Source organism: Corvus hawaiiensis, chromosome 31 (assembly GCF_020740725.1).
Source record: "Corvus hawaiiensis isolate bCorHaw1 chromosome 31, bCorHaw1.pri.cur, whole genome shotgun sequence".
NCBI classification, from domain to species: Eukaryota; Metazoa; Chordata; class Aves; order Passeriformes; family Corvidae; genus Corvus; species Corvus hawaiiensis.
In genome coordinates, this window is record NC_063243.1 from 1,972,795 (window position 1) to 1,996,698 (window position 23,904).

The following is a 23,904-nucleotide window of genomic DNA, read 5'->3' on the forward strand; positions in this document are numbered from 1 at the left end:
CCAATGAACATTAAACCGACGGATTTCTATGGGTTTAGACTGCTTAAAGTTGAGGAAAAATTGAGTAAAACTCGTGTGCCATGGAATGATTTTCTCTGCACACCCGGGTTACGTGTCCATGAAATGATTTCTGTTGCACATCCTGGCCAGAATAAAGTAATGCCTTGATCCTCTAACACTAAAAAGGTCTTTGGAGAGTTTTTGTTCTTCCCACAGTTTCAGTGACAAGATTACACCATTAGAATGGTTTTTCTTAATAATTCTACTTTGATATTGTCAGTTGGGTCTGGGCCAAAGGTGTGAGAGTCAGTTTTTAGTCCGAGGAGAAGAACCAAAAATCTTTATTGCTTTGGAGCATTTTGTGTATGTGTGTGCGTGGCTGTTAGTGATGGCAGAATTTTGGAATGGGTTTGTCAATGTTCACCTGTAGGCTACATTTTGCAAAACTGGAAGAGCTTTAAAACTGACCCTTTAACTCATAAACAGTCAAAAAATATTTTAAAAAAAAAAGGGGGTGCAAAAAGCCGTCTTTGGGGGGCCTCTTGTGAGTCACCTGATGGCTGCCCTGGAGGAGAAGCTTCCTTCCAGGCAGCCAGCAGAGGAGCTTTAGAAATGCAAATTAACTCTGCTGCGGGAAGTGTGCACAATGTCCCAGGCTCTCCTTGCCTGCCACAGGAATTGGGCTGATTCCCTCTGCCCCTCACCCCAAGCTCTGCCTCCCTGCACTGACGGAATTTGCATCGCTAAAGGCAGAGCCCACACTGAGCATCTCTGACTCTGCAACAGAAATCCCTGAAGCTGCAAAGGAAAACAGCAAACGGAGAATGTTGGGAGAACTTCACTCACAAAAGCGGGGGGGAATCATCCCTCTCCCCACTCCAACATCTGCTGGCACTCTCTGTGTTATACACTCTCTGTGTTATATACCCACTCTCTCGGTGGGTTTGACCACTGGGCTGCTTTTGCTGCACCAAGGTCAGCGAAATCACTTGGGAATGCAAGGATGTGATGATTAATCACAGAAAAGCGGTCAGTTGATGCATCCCTGGCCTTTTTGGGAGCGCCCAAAAATGGGGAAAAGATGAACGGCCACCAGAACAAATCCTACAACACCATGGAGCAGCCCCTGGGAACCCGAACAAATTCATACCAGGTGCCAGAGAACCCACTGATCATTTCAATGCATCATTAGATTACAAGCTGTCCTCCAAATCATAACCAAGCACACAGCTCCAGCTCCTGACCTTCTCACCCACCAATCCACTCCCATGAGCAACGCCACATTTCACCCTGGGATGCCATCAGATTCTCTTTCAGCAGAAGGACCAGCAGGTTGTGGAAAATTAAATGACTCAAAGTGCTCTTGGCAAAGAGATGGCCAAGGAAAAGTGGGGAAACAGAGAACAAAGGAAATAAAACTTCACAGAGCCATGAATATCGGATGTTATACAAAGTGGGGGTGCACATTAAGGGGCACATGCAGCAGGTGGATCGGGAAGTCTGTACCTTCCAAGGACCTCAGCCACTGCGGAAAGGGACACGGAGATGCGGCCGGGCAAATCGGCATAAAAAGGAGGCTGCGTCCTCCAACACTTGGACAGACCCCACGGGAAATGCCCCGTGGCCTCTCCCTTTGTCCACGAATAAAGTTACTTTTACACGACTCCTCCGGCTCCTCTGGGGACACAAACCTCTGGCCACGGGAACTTTCCCGCACACTGCCGGCCACGGGGCAGCCACCTCTGTCCTACCCACAGCAGCCGGGACGAGCCAGCGCTGCTCCGGCACCGGCTCCTGCCGAGGCAGCAGCGGGAAGGAGACCGCGGGCAGCCGCTCCCGCAGCGCCCTCACGCCAGGGCGAACACGGCGCCCACACGGCACAACGAACCCGCCACAGCCCCCTGCCGCCCCCTCCGCCCGCAGCCAGCCCCGAGCCCCGCCAGAACCGAGCGCGGCTCCCACCTGCGCTGGGGCCGCCTCCGAGCTCCGCCGCCGCCTCACCGGGCTCCGGCCGCCGCCGCCGCTCCCGGGCCCGCACAGACGCTCCGCCAATGGCGCCTCTGCTGCGCCACGGCCGCCCTGCCGGCGGCTCCGGGCCCGGGCTGCTCCCCGCTCCGACCAATCAGCGCGCCAGAACCACGACTGACGGCAGCACCGCCCAATCGGAGCGAGGGGCGGGCTCTGCACACGGCCCAGCCCCGCCCCGCGCTCCCAGCGCCCCCCGGGCTGCGTGAGGGGAAAGCCGCAGCTGAGGAGCAGCCCTGGAACGGGCCCGGCCCGAGCCGCCATTCAGCTGAGAAGAGAAACAAAGCTCTCCGCTGCTCCCGGCCCGACCTGCCCAGCCCTGCGTGTCGGGTGCCTCCGGCTCCTTGGGAAGCCCTGCAGCCTCGCTACTGCCGCCCCTAATTCGGAGCATCAGTGCATGGCTTTGATTTCCCCGAGAAAGGGAAAACCGCCCCAAACCCCTTTGGCTGAGTGCACGAGGGGAGAGATTTGTGGCAGAAAAATCCAAAAACTCAGAGCAGGGTAATGCGAAGTAAAAGAAGACCCTTCCTAACTTCTTGCTCCCACCCCTCCCTCCTTCCATCTCCACCTCCCACCCCGGCAGTGCAGGACACAGGGAATTGGGGCCATGCTCAGTTCATCCCCGGTGCCTTCTCCCGCTGCTCAGGGACAGGAGTCGTTCCCCTGCTGCACTCTGGGCTCCCTCCCACCAGACAGTTCTCCAGGAACTTCTCCAGCCTGAGTCCGTCCCACGGGCAGCAGTCCCCTCACACTGCTGCAGCCCCGGGGGTCACTCTGCCCCGGGGTCAGTCCTGCAAGGACAGGCTGCTCCGGCAGGGCCCCTCTGTCCACGGGTCTCGCACGGGGTCACAGCCTCTCCTCAGGCATCCCCTGCTCCGGTGGGGGCTCCTCCAGGGGCTGCGGGGTATCTCTGCATCCCCGTGGATTTCCAAATCTCTTCCACATTCCAAGCCCTTGTGGGGCTTCTCTCCACCCTGAGGCTTCTCCATCAGCTCTGAGCTGTGGCTGGATCTCCGGCTGCCTTTCTGTCTCACGGGGGGTCTTTCCTCCTCGCAGCTCCCTGGGCTGGGTTTGCAGCCACTCCTCGTGGATCTCTTCAGTTTTTCCTCCCCGCTGGATTCCTGCACCGAGGAGCTGCTGAAAGCGGCCTCTTCCACGCGGTTCTGCCACAGGGATTTGTTCCCCCTGGTCTCCATCTGCAGCTCAGTGCCTGGGGCAGGAAGGAGAAGAAGAAGAAGGGGCAGGGCGAAGGGAAAAGGAAAAGGTAGAAGGAGAGGAAGGAACAAGAAGAAGAAACCAGGGAAGAAGGAGAGGAGGAAGGAAAGTGGAAGGAATAAGGACAGAACGAGGAGAGGAAGGAGAGTGGAGAAGGAGAGGATGGGATTTGCCTCCGTGCCACAGGGAAGGGGAAGGAGATCCCCCCAGTCCATCCCCGGCAGGACGGCGTCGGCAGCGGGGTTGTCCTGCAGCCGGGGGTGATGCTGGGCTGGGAGATGGAGCAGGAGAGAAGGGAAAGGGGCAGTGACTTCCTCCTCACCTGCCTGGGGCTCCCGGGGCATCTTCCTCTTCCTCGCAGCCTCCTTCTCCATCTGGCCATAGCTTTGGAATGACAAATCCTGTTTTCAGGGCAAAAACAAGGGGTGAGTGTGTTAGGTTGGGGGTTCCTCCAGCCCAAGTCCATCTCTAGAAGTCACCAGGCATTTGTGTTCATAAAACCCTTCAAAATATTAAGATCCAACCACAAAAGCCCTAAACACAGAGACACAGCCCCAAAACTCCCAAAATCTTGATATACAGGAAAAACTCCTCCACAATAGGAAAATTCTGCCCTTCAAAAAACCAAACCACCAACATTTAGACCACTAAAGCTCAGAAACAACAGGATTCCCGCCTCCACCCCAAAAATTTAGAAAATATCAAGATTCAGCCCAAGAGATCCAAATTCAAACAGAAAACTCCAAGATTCAGCAAAAATAACCTCTCAGGAGTTCCCTCTCTCCGGGTTTCTGGGGGTCCTGTGTATTTTGAGGTTCCCCCATATCCGGGGTTCCCACCTTCTCTGGGCTACGAGGGGTCCGGGGAATCCCAGGGGTCCCCCCTTTCCAGGCTCCCCACTTCGGTGTCCAGGGGGTCCCCAGTTCCCCTGCTCTCCATCTTCCCCCTCCCTTCAGGCTGCCAGGGGTCCCCCAGCTCCGGGATCGCCCCTCTCCGCTCTTCCCACTCCGTGGCTCTCGAGTTTCCCCCAAACCTGGCTCTCCCAGGCAGTCCCTGAAACCGGTGTCCCCAAAACCGGTGTCCCCAAAACCAGTATCCCCGAAACTGGTGTCCCCCTCACGCTGCACCGGCACCGGGCGATTGCCACATGGTACCAGAGCCTGACCCAGGGAGACCAACCCACACATGGGGGGAGACCCCACATCCCCCACCCACTGCTGGGGCTCTGCTGTGAGCTGCCAGCAGAAACCGCCCAAAAAACCCTCCCAGGGTCCACACAAGGTATTTGGGGTGAGCTTCCCCTCCCCGGTTCCCTGCAGAATGCAGGGGGGCGATGCTCCCGGGGCGGGGGGCTGCAGATACGGGGAGCGCTGGACGCACGTGCTGCCTCCTCTTCCTCCTCCTGTTCCTGCTCCCACTCCTCTTCTATCCCTCCTCTTCCTCCCACTCCTCCTGCACTTCCTCCTTCTCCTCCTTCCATCCCTTCTCCTCCTCCTCCTTCATCCCATCCCCTGCTCCTCCTCCCCCCAGGCCCAGTGCCCACCCTTGGCCCCCTCCCCCCAAACCCATCGCATCCCGTGGGAGGAGCAGGGATGGAGCTGGGGCCAGTCGGGCTGGGGCAGCGCTGGGCTCTTGGCTGCTCCCAGCTGCTGTGGGGAAGCTGGGAAGGGGAAAAGAGGGAAGATTGTTGTGTGGAGAAAAAAGTTTGGTGCTTGTGGTCACACTAGCTGGGGACTTGGACCCCTTTGTTCTCACCGCAGGAGCCTGGAGATTTTGGAGGGGGGAATACAGAGATGGGTGGGGGATGCCAAGGGATTTTGGGGACAGGGTGAGGGGTTGTGGGAGCCGCTTCCTGGGGGGGAGTCAGGCCGGAGACCCCTGGGCTGGACTCCTGGTCTGGGCATTCCAGCTCCCATTTTCTGCTCTCTTCCTCCCTTTTTCCCACCTCTCTCAATATTTTCCCATCGTCCCCACCACACCCCTGAGATGCCCACATTCACCCGAGTCCTGCTGGTCCCCAGACACAGGAGCTCCCAGCACCACCAGTACCACCAGTACGGCCCCAGCTGCCAGCACACGCCCCATGGCCAGCGCCGGGCAAGTGTCACCAGCCCCAAAGCAGCCACGCTGTGCCGTGGAGGGGTCCCCATGGCCCTGCCCCACGCGGCACTGGGAGCACCAGTCCGGACCAGTGCGGAGCACGGGTGGGCGGCATCAGAACCCACGAAAATGTGTCCAGCACAAGCCATTTAGAACCCCCAAACTGGTGGAAAGCATCAGGATCCTCCCAAAAAAGGGGTCACCTCCGCCTCCTAAAATGACCGGGGAAATCTCCCAGAGCCATTTATACCCCCCCACTGAAATTGGTGGAAAGCAGCAGGACCTACCCTAAAATGGGCTCCCCATGTCCTTCCCTGTGGGCCGCACTCCAAGTGCAAGAGCCAGGTGTGTCCCCCCTCCCAGTAACACATCCCTCAGGACTGGAGGGTGTTGTAATGTATGTGAACCCTGTTAGTGTGCCCCAGCCAAGCCATCTTTAGTGATTCTTATCAGAGCCACCAGGAATGCATCAAGGTTACCGAAATGTAAGCAGCGCTCAATTGGGAAAGAAGGAGCTGAGAAGCAGAATACCAAGGCAGCAAGAAATAGATAAGGAAGGACTGTGCCGCACTGGACTAGAACCAATCCTGTTTTCTGAAAAGTGCGTGCAGAACGCATGGACAAAATCGAGGGACCAATCAAGAAGTGCGTGATCGCGTGCACAGCAGTTGCAAAATGCGTAAGTAGAGTGCAATGTAAACAATAAAATGTCTTCTGTGGAATCATATTGGTTCGTTGTTCAGAAGTCCTGAGCTCCCGCATGCTGGTGACCTCGCGATGTGATAAACGCTGCGATAATGAAGCAGACCGGACCCTTTGGATTCTGAAGGGGGTCTGTGGAGTGAAAAGGCAGGAGGCCCCGGTCGGAGCCTGCCAGGGCTGGACCGTGGAGGGGGGAGTCAGAGAACAGCTCCGTTGGAGTTGGGGGAGCCGAAGAAAGCTCCTGGGGAAAGAACTCCGGAAAACGTACGCTGCAGCGGGTGCACCCGAAGAGGTGAGAGGCCGGGGGCTGGAGGATGGGGAAGGGTCTGTCGAAAGAGGAGTGGGCCACGTTCAGGGTCCTCCAGCACATTCTCTTTGAGAGAAGCATGACCCGAAGGTCTTGAAAAGACTGTTAAGATGGGGTCGGGAGAGAGGATTTTTTGCCACCCATGGGAGCGTTCTCAGCACTCTTGAGTGGGAAAGGCTGGGAATCACTCTTTGGGACACCATAAGCGATGGATTAAAAGAGACTAAGGGGCTTAGTACGCTATGGAAGTTAATAATAATGGCGCTGAGGCAAATAGAAGCAGAAAAAACAGCTGCGGTAGGGGCAGCAGCCCATCTAGAGCCAGGCAGTCCCGCTGCTGCCTTTCCGATGTAAGCACGAGAATTCTTTGGGGGAGTAGACCCAGTTATACCGTCCCTGCCTTCTGCACCCGCGGAGACGGAGTTACAGGCTCCGCAGCCCGCGCCAGAACCAGAGAAAATGGAAGTGGATGAGCTCCCCTCTCCGCAAGCACCAGAACTGCCTCGGAGGTGTCCCGTGGTGTCCCCCGAAGAGTTAACTTTAGCACTGGGGGGGCGTGTGTGTCCCCCGCTGCCCCCATCGCCGTCTGCCTCACCGCGGCTTAGCCAGAGCGGGGATTCCAATGCGAACGGCGGGTGTTCAAAGGCAGAGCGATTGAGCCGCTTGGAGAACACAAGCGGCAGGAGAAAGAAAGAGAAAACCAGAAACCGCCACTGGTGGCAGAGGGGAGAAAGAATCCTGAATCAGCTGCTGAATGTGTGTCGCGGTGCCGAGTTTTCAGCCGGCGTTGGCCGCGGGGATCGCGGGCCCGGCTCCCCGGGGGGATGGCCCCGGTGGGGGTCCGTCCGCCCTGTGACTCCTGCCGAGGAAACATTTTGGCGAACAGAGAAGGGGGGAAACCGCGGGAGCGAGAAGGGGATGCGGGGAAATTCCAACCGGGGCAAAAGCTGGAGCGGAGCCGGGGAATGCGAAGAACGACTGATCCCCCGGCTCAAAGGCCGGAGCGGAAAAAAGAAAGTCCTGCCCGCGGCTCCCCAAGCCGCCCTGCTTCCGACAATCCTGCTCGGCGGTGGCAGGGAATCATACGGGAGGCTTTGATTGAGGGTGAATTTATTGCACAAGCGTTCCCGGGAATTGCTGCCCCCGGTAATCCGAACCAACGCCAGTGGGCGGGGCTCAACTGGAAGCTCGTCCGAGAAGGACAAAAAACTGGGATGCAGTATGGATTAACCAACCCGGACGTGCAAACTTTGTTGCACCATATCTTTACGAGTGGTTTAATGACTCCGTTTGACTGTAGAAAGCTGGCAGAAATCTTTTTGAAACCCACACAGAGACTGCTATGGCAAGCGGGTTGGGAAAGGCGTATAGATGGTGCCGCGATTGAAAATCTTGAGCTCTTGCAGGAGGGTGCCCCAAAACCTGCTCAGTGACGGGACCCCTTCAAACCTCTTCATCCCAACATGTGTCTGTCTCATTCTAGATCCCATCCCAGCCATCCTCCCTCTCCCAAATACAGCCTCGTTCTTAGGGGGCCAGAGCTGCTTCAGGAGGCATCGGTGAGTGCAGGGGATCCTTTATCCCCCTCGTGCCGCTCCAAGCTGCCGAGGGCAAAGCCCTGGTTTCTAGGGCTGTGCCCGCTCCTCAAATCTGTCGGATTTAATACCCAAGTGTGGCCGGGACACGGCCCCGGGAGCTGCGCTAATGCCCGGCGGTGCCCGGGAGGGTCTGAGGGGAGGGGAGTTCATAAGGACTCCCCGCGCACCCATTGCTTGCGCACGAAAATCTTTTTTAGTGCATGCCAGCGATTTTTCGTGGTTTCTGGGCTCGGCGGGGCCGAGGCGGCGGCAGCGGGAGCCGCGGGGCCCGGCCCGTGGGGGCGGCCGGGGGTGAAAAGTGCGCGGCGACCCCAGCGCGGTGCCCGAGGGCTGAGCGGAGCTGGTCGGGAACAACCCCCGGAACCCCCCGGTGCCCGAGGGCTGAGCGGAGCTGGTCGGGAACAACCCCCGGAACCCCCCGGTGCCCGAGGGCTGAGCGGAGCTGCTCGGGAACACCCCGCTCGTCTCCGCCGCTCCAAGCCGCTTTCCCGGCTCCGGCTGCCGCCGCCGCCCGGCCCCGGCGCGGTCCCGCGGGGTCGCCGCTCGAGGCGCAGCTGGAGGGGCTCGATCCGGGCCGCGCCCCGCCCGTCCCTCGCTGCGGCTCCTTCAGTGACGCGGGGCGGCCGAGAGCCCTCGGGCCGGCTCCAGAAGACCCCAGAACTGCCCCCGGCTGCGGCTCTTTCGGTGACGCGGGGCGGCCGAAAGCCCCCGGTGCTGCCCCGACGGTCCCTCGGTGCGGCTCTTTCAGTCACGGGCAGCGGCCACTCCCGGTGCGGGGTTTTGGTTATTTTTTTATTCTATTCTCTAGAGTTTAGTCCATTCCCACCTCCCATGCCAAGCCCCTCCAGTGCGGCTTTTTCACCACCGTCACCTCTCGCCGCTCTCTCGGTGCAGCTCTTCAGTGACACGGGGCTGCGGAGATCCCCCGGTGAGGCTCTTTTCTTGTATTTTATTCCATTCTCTCTATTTTTTTGTTTTTCTATTCGCACCTCTCTCCCTCCTCGGCGCTGCCCTTCTGGCCACACCCGACAGCGCCCGTCCCGCCGTGCGGCTCTTCAGTGACACCGGGCGCCGCGGACATCCCGGTGCAGTTTTTTATTCTATTTTACTCCACTCTCTGGATTTTATTCTACTCACCCCCTGCCCTGCTGAAGGTGCAGCTCCTTCAGACGCGGGCGGGGGAGACGCCTCTCGGTGCGGCTCTTTGATTGTATTTCATTCTGTTCTCTGTATTTCCTTTCGTTGCCAGCTCGCCCGTCCCGCGGAGCGGCTCCTTCAGGGACCCGGCGCGGCACAAACCCCTCGGGGCGGCTCCAGCAGAGCCCCGCCCGCCGCCGCTCCCCGAGGCCTCCCCGCTGCTCCCCGGCCATCGGACACCGCAGGCGGCCCCGGCCCCTTCTTCCTCTTCTTCTTCCTCCTCCTCCTCCTGCCGGGATTCAGCCCCCGCCGCCGCCCGGCTCCTTCTGCCGCTCCTGCCCGGCACGAAGCGGCGGTGCCGCTGACGGGGCCGGAGCGCGGCTGCCCCGCGACTGCCCCGCGCCTCAGGGCCGGGCCGGGGAGTGACCGCACGGCTGGGGAGGGACCCCCGCTGGACACGGCAAGGATTCCTGTCCCTCAGGGGGAAGCACGAACTCACCGAAACTCCCATCCCTTCTCCGTGCGCCGCTGGCCAGAGGAGGGAGGGAAACGGGGATTGCGCTGGAGTTTTACATTCAATCCTTACAAAGCAGAGTCCCAGACGGAGCTCCGCTTTCAGCTTCCAACGAGGGAATCCAACGGGAGCGCTGGCGCTTCTGTAACCTCAAGCTCTTCCTTGATACTCGACATTTTAGTCCTGGCCATAGGAAGCCCTTCAGCAGCAATGTCTCTCCCAGCCACTGGTTTCTGGCTCACACCCAGCTCGGAGCTTGGACAAGAAACCCAAAGTCCCAGGAGAAGCAGCTCTGTTGTTACTTTCTTTTTTCAGAGTTCTCTTTTATTATATTTTACATATAATCTATATTTTACTGGGTTTTTTTTCTTTTTCTAAAATCTCGTGTTTATTCTCTCTTTGCCCCCTCCAGCCCTTGTCCCCCTCCCGGAGGTTTGTGGGGCGCTGCTGTCCCTCAGCCCTTCCTGCCCCGGCACCCGCGGCCACTCCGGTGCCCTCAGGCCCCGGCTCGAAGCGAAACCACAAAACCCTCTGGAAAGAAAGCCGGTCTGGGCGAAAACCCTGCAGGGGAGATTGAATGCCACGGACAGCGACTGCTGAGAGTTGGAGATTCCAAACGCTCCAAGGGGCCGGAGGGAACCGCGCTGCGGCCTCGGGGCCTCCCTGGGGCACCGCGGGGACCCCCGAGCAGAGCGACTCTTCCCATCCCCCAAAATCCGCAGCTTTGGGTCAGCTGAGGAAAAGAGCTGGAAAAAGGGGCTGGAAAGGGGCTGGAGCCCGAGGGGACCCCTCAGCCATGGCCCGGAGGAGCCGCAGAAAAATGCCCCGGAAACCAAGGAAATCGATGGAAGTAATGAGGAATTTTTGAACTCTTTCTGCTGCTGTTTCCAGAAGGTCCCGGCCGAGTCCTGCCGGGAGGAGCCGGGGGCGGGGAGGGGCCTCAGGGCTTAATTGGGGAGAAAAGTTGAATTGGGGCAAGGAAACTTTAATGGTGGGGAGAAGATGTGAACGGAGGGGATTTGAATGGGAGGGGATGATTTGAATTGGGCAGAGAAAATGAAGTGGGGGAGGAGCCCCCCAGCCCTCGGCTGTGCCCCGAAGGTGCTGCCAGCGGTTCCCCTGCTCCCACCCCCCGGGCTGGGGGCGCGGAGCTGCCGCTGCTCCCCGGGAATGCCACGGGATAAAAACTCCACTCAAGCTTTCATGTTCCCAGTCACTCCCAATAAGATCCCAGTTGCCCCCAACATGGTCCCAGTTGTTCCCAGTCATGCCCTGTATGGTTCCTTTCACTCTCAGTCCCTCCCAGTAGAGTAAGGTAGGGCCCCCATCACTTCCAGTATGAACCCAGCCACTCCCCGTCGGTCCCTCTATGATGCCTTTTGTCCCATCATGGTCCCAGTTGCTCTAAGCATGATCCCAGTATGAGTCCAGTCACCCCCAGTATGATTCCCATTAACTTCCCAGTAGGAGTCTGGTTTGATTCCTGTCAGCCCCAGTATGATCCCAGTCACTCCCAGATCCTCCCAGAACTATGCCAGTCCCTCCAACATGACCCTGTCACTCCCAGTATGATCCCAGTATGACCCCAGCATGGGCCAGCCGCTCCCCGGATGATCCCAGTTGCCCCCTGCATTTTTCCAATTGCGCCCTTTCACCACCACTGTGGTTCCAGTCACTCCCAGTACAATCCCAGTCATTCCCAGTATGATGCAAATCACTCCCAGTATAACCCAGCAGCACCCATTGGCCCTCAACATGTTCCCAGTAGCCCTCAGTGTGGTCCCAATATATCCCAGTATAATCCCTGGTGCTCCAAATCTGGTCCTGCGCAGTCCTGATCCTGGTCCCAGTGTATCCTCCTGTCCCATTCTGTCCCAGTCCATTCCGGTCCCTTCCCGGCAGCCACCGCCGTTTCCTGGATCCTTCTGCCCCCCACCCCAAAGCTGCACCCCCGCCCCCCAAGATGCTGACGGGGATCAGGGACTTCATGTTGGGCTTCGTCTTCCTGGCGCTGGGGCTCGGCTTCTACCTGTGCAAGCAGGTGACGAGAGGGGCCTGGGGGTCGTGTCCCCCCTCCCCCGGAGCTCTGTGCTCCCCCGGGGCCCCCCAGCCCGGTGTCACCCCCTTTGCTCTGCCCACAGAGCTCCTGAGCCGCCGGCGGCCGCAGCCCCTCCCCGTGGCCTCGGGCCCGGCCGGGACCCCCCGCTCCGTCCCCGCGCTGATTTTGGGGGGTCGTGTGTCCCCCCCAGCCCCGCTGTCACTCCGCCCCCACCCGGCTGCTCCCAGTGTTCCCAGGAAGGCTTCCCAGTTCGCCCCGGTCCCGTTTATTGGGGAACAGTGGGAAGGGACTTTGGGGGATCCCGCGCGGGGACGGAGAGTGGAGGGGGCAGAACCGGCCCCAGGATGGATCGGGAATGGGGACCCCCGTGTGTCACTCCTGTGTCGCCCCCCCCGGGGGGTCCTTGGGAGGCACCTCAACCCCAAATCGGCACCCAGAGAACCCCAAAGGCGCAGAGACCCCCGCCTAAGCCGCCCCACAGCCCCCAAGGACCAACCAAAATTGCCCGCGAGTATCAGATAATCAGAGAAGGCGCTGAACAACCTTCAGGCAATCAGAGCGCGCGGCGCTGGTGACTCACCAGTTGCCAGGCAGACCCGCAGCGCCCAGCGCTCCCCACCCGGACCCCACCTGCGCCCCCCCCTCGCCCCCAGCGCCCCCCGCCAGGGGAATTTGGGGAGGGGGCGCGTGGGGGGCTCCCAGGCCGGGCCCACAGCCCAGCCCTGCCCCAGCCCGACCTGCCCCGGCTCCATCCCGGCTCCTCCCGCGGGATGCGACCGCGCTGGGAAAACGTGGGGCCAAGGGTGGGCGCTGGGCCCGGGGGGAGCAGGAGAAGGGATGGGGGAGGAGGAGAAGGAGAAGGAGGCATCTTTTAATGATATTTTATTGAGTCTCATTTTTTAGAGACCAGGATCAATACTCCCCGGGCGCCAGGGCGAGTCCCTCAGGGCTGTGGGGCCCTGCTGCCGGCTCACCCCGTGCCAGCCCAGCGCCAGCGCTCAGCGGGGCTTTGGCTTCCCGTGCCCTTTCCCGTGTCCCCAGCCCAGCGTCACCACCCCCATATCCCCAGGTCGCGCTCCACCCCTCCTCTCCTCCCCCTTTGTCGAGACACGGAGGATGAGAATTTCCCCACCATCCACCCCAGAGGTTCCCCCGAGGCCATTTCCTCTCGTCCTTTCCCTTGGGAGCAGAGCCCCAGCCCTCCTGGCTGCCCCCTCCTGTCAGGGACTTGGAGAGAGCCAGCTCCCCCCTGAGCCTCCTTTCCTCCAGGCTCAGCCCCCTCAGATCCCTCAGCTACCCCTCAGAAGTCCTCCAGACCCTTCCCCAGCTCCATTCCCATCTCTGGACGTGCTCCAGCCACTCCATGTCTTTCTTGAAGTTTGAAGGCCAATCGCTGCCCTGTCGCTGCAGGTGCCAAAACCCCAGGGAGACTCCTTGGAAATGGGGGTAGAGAGGAGCCCTTCAAAGGGAAACGGGTGCAAAAATGCTCCCAATGGCCGAGCGGGTTTGGTGTGGCTGCGGGAGGAAGAGATGCTCCGGGACTCCGCCTCGGCCCCGGAGCGGAGCGGCCCGTGCTGCCCCGGGGCGCGCGGGGCTCGGCCGTGGGGCGCGCGGGGGGAAATGGACACACGGGCACCGGACACACGGACACGCGGACAAACGCTCCCAGCGCTTCAGCGGCAGCAGCAGCAGCAGCGGCAGCAGCGGCAGCAGCGGCAGCAGCAGCACAAGAGCAGCAGAAGAGCAGCGAGTCCACGAACCCTCTGCGTCCCTTCTCCTGCTCCTCCTCTCCCTCTCCCAGTGTCTCGCACCCTCTCCCGCTCTCCCTTTCGTTCCCCAACCCCGCCTCCCGCGGCCTCCCTCTCCCCACGCCCGGCCGGGCCATGCCCCCGGCCCGCCCCCGGCCCCGGGCGGGGCTGCCCCCTCCCCGCCCCCGGGCGTCCCGCCGCGGTCCCGCCTCCGCCCGGCTCTCGCCGTCCTGGCTGTGGCGCTGCTGGGCGGGCATCAGTGCCTGGCTCCTGGGCACCATCGCCAGCCCCTGGCTCCGGCTGGCCCGACCCCGACCCCGACCCCGGCCCCGGCCTCGGCTCCTCCCGGGGCCCGCCGGGGACACAGGCGGCGCGGCCGCTCCCGCCGCCTCCGCAGCGTCTTCCCCGCTCCGAGCTCCGCCGCTCTTGAGCGCGGCCGCCGGCCCCGAGCCGCCGGTGTCCGCTTCAAAAGAGCCAACATGTGGGGATGGCCGGCCCGGGGCGGCTGAGCGGCGCTCGGGGGCCGTTCCTGGCCCCGGGCCGAGCGCTGACGGCCGCGTCTCGCCGGCACGGAAGGCGCAGCAGGGCCTGAAGGAGCGCTACCGGCTGGGTTCGCTGCTGGGGCGCGGCGGCTTCGGCAGCGTCTTGGCGGCGACGCGGCTCTCGGACGGCGCCCCGGTGAGTGGCGGGGCCGGCGGCGGGCGCAGGAGGCGGGGGGCAAAGGAGGAGGAGAAGGAGCACGGGGCTCGGCACGGCGGGCGGCGAGCTCAGCCCGCTGCTCCCCTTGCCTTGCAGGTGGCCATCAAACGGGTGCCACGGAACCGCATCCACCATTGGGGCCGGCTGGTGAGTGAGCGAGGGGCAGCGGGAGAAGCCGGGGCGCCACGGGCGGGGATGAGCCGAGGCCCGGCAGGGTGGAAGCCGCCAGGACGCCTCGAGGGAGAGCGGCCGTGGGGCCAGCGGAGCGCGCAGAGCGTCCCCGGCTGGCTGAGGGCTTGCCGAGCCCCGGCACGGCATCGGCCCCGCTGACGGCATCGTGCTCCTCCCACAGCCCGACGGCACCCGAGCACCACTGGAGATCGTGCTGCTGCACAAGGTGTCCGCTGGCTTCCCCGGCATCGTCCAGCTCCACGAGTGGCTGGAGCTCCCCAGCAACGTGGTGATGGTGCTGGAGCGCCCGGAGCGGTCTCAGGACCTCCTTCACTTCATTCGGGCACGGCGCTTCCTGTGCGAGGAGGTGGCGCGGCACCTGTTCCGCCAGGTGCTGGAGGCCGTGCGGCACTGCACCAGCTGCGGGGTCCTGCACCGGGACATCAAACCGGAGAACATCCTGCTTGACCTGGCCACCGGGCAGGCCAAACTCATCGACTTTGGCTGTGGCACCTACCTGCAAGCCGCAGCCTACACCAGCTTTGCAGGTGAGCCCACGCAGGGGGAGGCTCCTGGTAGAGGCATCTCACAGCCCAACATCTCACAGCCCAACATCTCACAGCCCAAGCCGGCTGTGGCAGGGGGGGATTCTCCCTTTTGCTGCCAGTCATGGCAGCCGGAGTCTTCAGCCTTGCTGCTTTTGAGCGGCGCTGGCTGAGGGGCCATCTTCCAGCCCTGCTGGCAGCCTTTGCCAGCCACTCTGCCCAGGACTGGCGCTGGGGCTGGGGCAGCCAGCGCCACAGAAACACCCGTGGCTGGGGGTAGCAGAGAGGGGGGGCCAGAACCTGTGCTCCAGCCCGTTTGGTGTGCAGGCGAGACAGGGCTCGGACTGCTCTGCTGCCCGTGCTTGCCTTGCCTTAAGAATGGATTCTGGGGCAGTGCAGGCAGGGAGGATGAAAGCGTGGTTTTTCCCCAGCACCAAGTGGGTTTTTCCTTTGCATGGAATGCTCGGGCCTTGCCAGGGCTTCTGCTGCCCTCTTGCGACACCAGCGGCTTCTTTTCCAACCCCCAGTTTGTACACAAGTCCCCGGTGCTGGCGAGAGGGCAGCGGGTCACGCCGCGTGCCGCTGCTGCGGCCCCCGCATGCCCAGGGATGCTGGGGCGAGGCTCTGGGAGCAGGCAGCGTCCCCCTGAAGAACTCCATCTCTATTCCATAGGAACACCGTCCTACAGGCCCCCAGAATGGATCCAGTTCGGCTGGTACTACGGCAAGGCAGCGACCGTCTGGTCCCTGGGCATCGTGCTGCACCAGATGGTCTGCGAGGAGCATCCTTTCAGGAGGGGCTGGAACAGCACCTGGGGCCGGCTCTCGCTCCCACGACGGCTCTCTCCAGGTGGATCCTCGTCTCTGCAGCACGGGGGGAATAGCAGTGCTGGGAGACAGCAGCGGGCTCAGGAGCATCCCACACTGGCAGCTGCTGAGGAGGTGGCAATGTCCTGCTCTCCTCCAAAAGAAAGAATTGATGGCAAAGTTTAGGCACAGCCCTGAGCACACGCAGCACGGCCTGGCCATGGCAAGAGTGGGGCAAAGCGGACAGGAGCCTTCTGCAACTGACTGGCGCTTTCTGCTTTCTCTCTGCAGAGTGCCAGGATCTCATCCAACGGTGTTTATCCGTGCTCTCCTCAGAAAGGCCCTCATTAGAAGACCTGTCCTGTGATCCTTGGATGCAGGACATTCACGTGCCGTAGGAGAAGGGAGAGAGCCACACGCACGCTTTGACCCAGGGAGCCGGTAAGTTCCAGCTGCACACGTGCCTTGGCAAGAAGCAGCAAAGAAAGGCAGAGTTTTTGTCCTGCCTGAATCGCTGCGCAGGGCTCCTCAGCTGGGCACGCGCAGTCCTGCTGCTGGAGCTGAGCTGCTCTTCCCAGCACTGGTGGCCCCCATGCCAGCTGCTTTTGCTTGTCCTGCTTCAGCAACAGCCGGGGCCCTGGGCAGAGCACTGACAGCCTGCTCCAGCCCCAGGGAAGAAGGAGCCCCTGGAGAAGCTGTGCCAGGTGCGGCTGCTGCTGCTGGAGACATGGAGGGTGACATCAAGGATGACAAGCTCTTCCTCCACCTGGCAAGCTGAAGATGATGGACTTCAATTGTGGCACCTTCTCCAAAGCCAGGCTCCACGGCGAATTTGCAGATGAGTCCACACGCAGGGGGATGCTCCCAGATTTGGGCATTGCACAGCCTGGCCGGGAAGCAAAGGTTCCCCCCTTTGCTGGGGCGGATGCAACCAATTCTTCAGTCGGCTGCCAAGCTGCTTTTTGGCAGGGCTGGGGGGATGGGCTGGGCTGGTTTTGAACTGGGAGTCTGCTCCTGGCCCTGCCAACAGCCCCCAGCACCCACCGTGCCCCGTGCTGGGGCTGGGGCAGCCAGCCTGACACAAACAAAGCCCCATGGTGGGAGCAGAGGTTGGACACCAGAAGCTGTGCATGGGCTGCTTTGCTCTGCAGGCAAGGAAGGGCTTGGGCTGCTCCACTGCCCTTGTTCGCTTTGGGCTCAGCATGACTTTTGGGGGCAGTGCAGGGGGAAGGCAGAAAGCGTGGGCTGCCCTGGCCCGTGGGTGGGTTTTTCCCTCGCATGGCGGGCTTGGGCCTTCCTCAAGGCCCCAGCAGAGAGAAGATTTTTTACCTTTTTCCTTGTTTCCCCTTTTTGTCTGTAATCTCTTTTCATTGATTTATGGTTTGTCTTTCCAAAGGAAGCGTTCTAGGTGCTGTCTGGTCCGGATGGCGAAGTGCTTGGGAGCAGCTGCGGCGTGGGTGGGACGTGCCCTTGGAGAAGACTGAGGACAGCGTTTGGGAGCAGCTTTTCTTCTGGCGGCGGGAGGCGTGAGGTGGGTGCCCGTCCTCTTGGCACGGCTGGGATAAGGGCTTTTGGGAGACGGCAGCGAGCGCAGCAGCATCCCGCTCTGGGCAGCTGCTGAGGAGGTGGCTGTGCCACGGCCGGCTGCAGGCTGGGCACGTGTCCTGCCCTCCTGCTCTCCTGCCAGAGGCAGCAATGCTGGGCAGCTTTGGGCAGCGCTCTGAGCACGGCCAGCACGGCCTGGGCACCGCGGGCGGCTGGGACAAGGGGGACAGGAGCCTTCAGCTGACGGGCGCTTTCTGCTTTCTCTCCTTGCAGCCCGGCTCTGTGGATGCTGAGGCTGCTCTGGGCTCCGCCAGGGCTCTGCTGTGGCTCAGCCCCGGGGCCACGAGAAGCCAAAGAAGAAACGCCGTGACCTGCAGCAGAGATGTGCTTGAGCAGCTCGGCAGTGCAGCTCAAGTTTGCAGAGCGTGCACCTGCAGGGGAAAATATGACACCCCCCCAATAACAAACTTGTTCAGTAACTTCTGAAATGAAATCAGTCTGGGAAGACCCCCAATGACATTTTTCAGCTTGCTCAAGCTGAAGCTCAGCCCTTCTCTGAACAGTTCTCTCCCCCACCTGCCTTTTGCTCCACAAGTGCTCCCTCTTTCCCCCAGTGAGTTCCCAGCTCACCACAGTCCCCATTGCGCTGTAGCCTTCCTTGATGCCCCTGGCCACGAGGAAGAGTGAGCCCCAGGTTCACTCTTTGTGTTCATTGCTGGCTGAAGAACAGCAATGTCTCAGAGGTCTGGTGAGATTTGGGTGTCATTCCGAGCTGCTCTCCAGGCCTCAGCTCTGCTCACTGCTGGGTTCCCACTCCCTTTTCCTCGTTATTCACAGAGCAGGATGGGCTCTGTGAATGCCCTTGACTCTCGCCACTCTTCCCAGCCCAGCCACCCAGCCCAGTCAGGCTTAAGATGGAGCTTCTCTGTCTCCTCTGGCACCCCAGTGCAGTCCCCTCTGTGGGGAGCAGCAGCCCCAGAGCGCAGCACACAGCAGTGCAGGCTGCACCTGGAGCAGCTCCCTGCAGCCATGGCCTGGCTCTTTGTGGCAACCAAATGCTCCCTGTGTGCAGCTGTCCCTGGAGGATGGTCCCAGGGCAGAGCCCAGCCGGGCTCCCACTGCATCCCCTGGAGCCTGGGGCAGACAGCGCTCGCAGAGCTGAGGTTCATGGTGAGCACCCAGAGCTGTGGCTCGCAGTCGGTGTTTGCAAGCGTTGTGATCTCATCTCCTGTGACCTGTGGGGAAAAGGAGCTGTGCAGCCAGGCCAGCGCTGCCCCTCTGGGCAGGGACGAGGCTGAAGGCCTTTCCTGTCGCCGAGGAGGCGGCATTAAGCCTTAGCGGGGCCTGGCAGCTGTGGAGCCGGATCTCGCCCGCTGTCCGGGACTCGCTGCCCACCAACCGCCCCCACCCGCCGCGCTCCGTTCTGCAGGGACAGAAGGCTCTGGCTGTGCGAGGGTTTCCATCACGTCTGTGTACCCGTGGCTCTGCAACGCACACGGAGAGGGAAAGTGTCAGTCACGGTGCTGGCACACTCCTTCCTTTCCATACAGGACACGTCCCTGCGCACCCCGGCTGCGGATCTATTCAAAGGAGAGGCGTGGATAGAGATTTCCCACAGAGCTCTGACTCTGGCGGAACTCACCTTGGCAGCCAGCAGCCAGGGGATTTGTTTCCCAGCTCTGTGTCAGTCGGTGCCCAAGAGCTGCAGGGAGCAGCATTTAGAAGCAGTTCCCAGATTTCTAGGCAGGCAGTGGAGCTGACAAGCATCCGCGTAACTCGCCGTGTTCATCGGGAGGGGCTGCTGCTTCTTTGGGAATACGGCACAACGGAGACACGAGACTTGGAAAAATCCCAGCTCTCTGTGGATTTGTGCAGGAGGGGGAGCAGCAGAAACACTTGGTGTCTGCTTGTGGGGACACAAGGTCCAAGGAGCGGGGCTGGCAGAGGGTGACCTGGGCTGCTGGCAGCTCAAGTCCCGTGTGTTGCGTCTGCCTGAGGGAAAGTTCACGGGCCTTCCAGGGCTGTGCTTTGCATTGGTAGCTGGACGGGTGCTGAGAACAGAGCGGTGTTCTGGCTACTGCCCAGCAGCGCTGTCCCTCTGCCATTCCTTCCCCCAGCAGAGGGGATGGGAGTGGGCAGGATCCTGGCAGGGGACACAGCCAGGCCAGCGGACCCAAATCAGCCAAGGGGATGTTCCAACCATATGACTCCAGCTCAGATGTATAAAGCAAAGGGAGAGAGGAGGAAGGGCAGGGGGAGCTTTTGTGATTCCTCAACGTTTCCCTCCCGGAGAGACCATTCCGTGTGCTAAAGCCCAGCTTGCTGGGAAGTGTCCGAACATCGCTGCTAATGGCAAATAGAGCTTGGCTTTTTTCCTTAGCCTGCGCACATGCAGAGTCTTCTTTCTTTCTTTCTTTCTCTTTTTCTCTTTTTCTCTTTTCTTTTTTCTCTTTTCTTTTTTCTCTTTTCTTTTCTTTTCTTTTCTTTTTCTTTTCTTTTCTTTTCTTTTCTTTTCTTTTCTTTTCTTTTCTTTTCTTTTCTTTTCTTTTCTTTTCTTTTCTTTTCTTTTCTTTTCTTTTCTTTTCCTTTTCTTTTCTTTCCTTTTCTTTTCCTCTTTTCTTTCTCTGTAATAAAACTGCCTGATCTCACCCTGCTGGTTGTTCTCCATCTTATTCTCTGCCCTGGGCCATTGGGAAAGGGACTGATAGAGCCACTTAGTGGGCACCTGGCACCCAGCCGAGGTCAGCCTGCTCCCTCCTGTTTCATGTCAGCAGAGAGTGGCACAGGACAGAGCTGTACGGCTGAAAAACAGGACTCACTTCACACACTCAGCCCTTTGCCTGCACTGGACCCAGCGCAGAACGGAGCAGCCGGGTCTTGCTGACGAAGCACTGATGTCAAGACTCCAATGGCAGAACACCTTCTTTTTCTAATTGAATCTCTCCAGCAGAACAGCAGTCGCCCACAAACACCCCTGATTCCTCAGAGCCTGCCTGGGCTGCCCTGCACCAAACTTCAGAGGAAGAAATGATCGCGTTTCCGCACCCTTTCACTCACCGTGATGCGCCATCGGGATGCTGCTGTTGCCTTTGCGTTGTGAGTTGGAGATCACGGCTGCTGTTGTGCCCTTCTGGCTGCCGCCTGAAGTTCTTCAGCCAAACTGCAATTGCCTCTTTCAGTCAGGGCTACCCACCGTGCTTTCATGGCACTGAAGTCAGTCTTTTTGTCACAGGCGTAAGGATCAGCACACACTGGAATGCCCACCAGCCCCCGAGCACGAAGGCGAGGAGAATGAGAGCCATACAGGCCCCATTGCCAGCGCTCAAACACAGTCCTGTTGCTGCTGCTCTTGAAATAGAACCAGCTGACAGAGGCCAGCACAGCAATTGCCTCTGGAGCGTGGAATGAAATTAAAAAATCCAGCAGGACAAAGAGAAACCAGAACTTCTCGACTCGCTTCCTTGCTTCTTCCCAGCAGCAGGAGATGTGCACGTCCAGAGGCATTTTCCGCTGCTGCTGAGCACAGCGAGAGCACAGCCTGCTGCCCGGTGCCAGCGGGAGCCTGAGCCCAGCCCGGGGAGCTCCCGCAGCGTCGGCAGCTCAGCGGACGCGGTGCCAGGGCCGCAGCCCCGGGGACACGGCCGCCGATTGCGGGGCAGCGGCGCAGGTGGAATGTCCTGCGGCCCAGACTTCCTGCTGCTGCCACACAGCGCCCATCCTTCCCCCCTCCTCCTCTCCCGGCACGGCACAAATTCCACCTGGCGGGAGGCTTCCCCAGAGGGTGCTCGGGCGCCCCGCTCCCCTTTCCACCCGAGTGTTGCTGCGGAGGAATCTTTCACGCAGTTCTGGGAGCCCGGGCTTCTCACATCGTGCTGAAGCTGGGATGCAAATGGCTTTGTGAAGAAAGTCAAAAGCCAAGGGAAAGGATTAGTAATTATTAGAGAAAATTACCCTTCCTCCAGGCAAGGCCGACCAAGTCATTTCCTGCATTTCTCCTTTGGTTACAACTGGCCCTCTCCCACCAGCTCTGGGAAAAATTATGGTTCCAATCTAAGTCTATCTGTAACGCTTCTATCTTTGCAGCCTGATCTACCTGCTTGTTGTTGCGATGTTCCTCATTAGCCCTACTCTTGGGGACATGAGCATCTACATGGGGGACTTTCACAACCAGCTTTCTTACTCAGGCAGTGATGTCTTTCCACTCCTCAGCAGCCCAGATTGGTTTTCCCCTACGCTGCCAATTCGCTTTTTCCCACTTTTCCAGCCATCCCCACAGAGCATTGGCTACCATCCATGAATCAGTGCAGAGGTAGAGCTTTGGCCACTTCTCTCTTTCAGCAATGACCAGGGCTAGTTGAACAGCTTTGAGTTCAGCAAGATGGCTTGATCCACCTTCTCCTTCAGTAGCTTCTGCAACCCGTCATGTGGGACTCCATACAGCTGTTGTCCACTTTCGTTTCATCCCTACGATTCAACAAGAGCCGTCGGTGAAAAGAGCGCAGCGTGTGTCTTCTGATGGCAGCTGGCTGTACGGTGGAGCTTTTTCAGCACGTGTCACTTGTTCCTCTTCATCAGCGAGACCAAAGTTTTCACCTTCACGCCAATTTGTGATTATTTCCAAAATCCCAGGGCGATTCAGTTTTCCGATACAGGCGCGCTGTGTGATGAGAGCAATCCATTTGCTCCATGTGGCATTGGTGGCATGGTGGGTAGAGGGAACCTTTCCCTTGAACATCCACCCCAGCACCGGTAGTCGGGGTGCCAGGAGGAGTTGTGCTTCAGTGCCGATTACCTCTGAGGCAGCTTGGATTCCTTCATAGGCGGCCAAGATTTCCTTCTCTGTTGGGGTGTAGCTGGCTTCAGACCCTCTGTAGCTTCAACTCCAGAATCCCAGTGGTCGACCTCGAGTCTCATCAGGCACCTTCTGCCAGAGGCTCCAGGACAGACCATTGCTCCCGGCGGCAGAGTAGAGCACGTTCTTAACTCTGGTCTTGTCCTGACTGGGCCAAGGGCTACGGCGTGAGCGATTTCCTGCTTGATTTGGGCAAAAGCTTCTTGCTGTTCAGGGCCCCAAAGGAAATCATTCTTCTTGTGGGTAACCAGGTAAAGAGGACTCACAATCTGGCTGTACTCAGGAATATGCATCCCCCAAAAGAGCAGGATCGGCGTTGGATGATGCCCAGTGACCCCCGTTGGGCAGAGCCCTGGTGATCCCTGTTCCGGGTGATCCGCACTGGGTGGGGGGAAGGTGTTGGAGAGATTTCTTTGCCTTCTCCTTGTGCTGCTGGGATTTGGTTGGGAATAAATTCCCTCCCTGGGCCCAGGCTGGCTCTGTTGTGCCCGTGCCGGTGCTCGGGGTGGGATCTCTCCCGGTCCTTCTCTCAGCTCCTGGGCCTTTCCTTGTATTTCCTGTCCCTGTGCAGTAGCAGAGGGCAGGGACAGAGCGGTTTTGGTGTCTCCCGGCATCCAGGCAGGGCCAGCCCAGCCCCGGGGATTGGGAGGGGCTTGTGGGGGTTCCCTGTTTGTGGGACATCCGCTTGGTTTGGGCTGTTCTTCCCAAGCTGGGCATAAACGACTTTGGGAGTTTTCTGCCACAAATCTCTCCCCTCGTGCACTCAGCCAAAGGGGTTTGGGGCGGTTTTCCCTTTCTCGGGGAAATCAAAGCCATGCACTGATGCTCCGAATTAGGGGCGGCAGTAGCGAGGCTGCAGGGCTTCCCAAGGAGCCGGAGGCACCCGACACGCAGGGCTGGGCAGGTCGGGCCGGGAGCAGCGGAGAGCTTTGTTTCTCTTCTCAGCTGAATGGCGGCTCGGGCCGGGCCCGTTCCAGGGCTGCTCCTCAGCTGCGGCTTTCCCCTCACGCAGCCCGGGGGGCGCTGGGAGCGCGGGGCGGGGCTGGGCCGTGTGCAGAGCCCGCCCCTCGCTTCGATTGGGCGGTGCTGCCGTCAGTCGTGGTTCTGGCGCGCTGATTGGTCGGAGCGGGGAGCAGCCCGGGCCCGGAGCCGCCGGCAGGGCGGCCGTGGCGCAGCAGAGGCGCCATTGGCGGAGCGTCTGTGCGGGCCCGGGAGCGGCGGCGGCGGCCGGAGCCCGGTGAGGCGGCGGCGGAGCTCGGAGGCGGCCCCAGCGCAGGTGGGAGCCGCGCTCGGTTCTGGCGGGGCTCGGGGCTGGCTGCGGGCGGAGGGGGCGGCAGGGGGCTGTGGCGGGTTCGTTGTGCCGTGTGGGCGCCGTGTTCGCCCTGGCGTGAGGGCGCTGCGGGAGCGGCTGCCCGCGGTCTCCTTCCCGCTGCTGCCTCGGCAGGAGCCGGTGCCGGAGCAGCGCTGGCTCGTCCCGGCTGCTGTGGGTAGGACAGAGGTGGCTGCCCCGTGGCCGGCAGTGTGCGGGAAAGTTCCCGTGGCCAGAGGTTTGTGTCCCCAGAGGAGCCGGAGGAGTCGTGTAAAAGTAACTTTATTCGTGGACAAAGGGAGAGGCCACGGGGCATTTCCCGTGGGGTCTGTCCAAGTGTTGGAGGACGCAGCCTCCTTTTTATGCCGATTTGCCCGGCCGCATCTCCGTGTCCCTTTCCGCAGTGGCTGAGGTCCTTGGAAGGTACAGACTTCCCGATCCGCCTGCTGCATGTGCCCCTTAATGTGCACCCCCACTTTGTATAACATCCGATATTCATGGCTCTGTGAAGTCTTTGTTCTTCTTCGGGAAGTTCGGGAATTTAGCAGGAGCTTGGCTGAGCAGCAGTTCGT

The 23,904-nt window shown here is 60.4% G+C and overlaps 1 protein-coding gene across 1 annotated transcript; it reads left to right on the plus strand.

The window, feature by feature from the left end:
- Positions 1-5,956: 5,956 nt before the first annotated feature.
- On the plus strand, positions 5,957-19,562 carry LOC125318736 (serine/threonine-protein kinase pim-1-like). Its single transcript, XM_048289672.1, has 10 exons — positions 5,957-6,019; positions 11,562-11,639; positions 12,561-12,726; positions 13,803-14,083; positions 14,201-14,251; positions 14,457-14,823; positions 15,493-15,669; positions 15,918-16,067; positions 17,023-17,157; positions 17,445-19,562. The coding sequence occupies exons 1-8, from the start codon at positions 5,957-5,959 to the stop codon at positions 16,022-16,024; spliced, it is 1,290 nt and encodes a 429-aa protein (XP_048145629.1). The 3' UTR covers positions 16,025-16,067; positions 17,023-17,157; positions 17,445-19,562.
- Positions 19,563-23,904: the final 4,342 nt, after the last annotated feature.

Excerpts from the sequence above, each read along its gene's own strand:
- LOC125318736 (XM_048289672.1), top strand. The coding sequence starts at position 5,957 with ATGGACAAAATCGAGGGACCAATCAAGAAGTGCGTGATCGCGTGCACA. Across the intron at positions 11,640-12,560 it reads GCTTCTACCTGTGCAAGCAG|AGACCAGGATCAATACTCCC; the intron begins GTGACGAGAGGG and ends CTCATTTTTTAG. Across the intron at positions 12,727-13,802 it reads CACCACCCCCATATCCCCAG|CGTCTTCCCCGCTCCGAGCT; the intron begins GTCGCGCTCCAC and ends CCGCCTCCGCAG.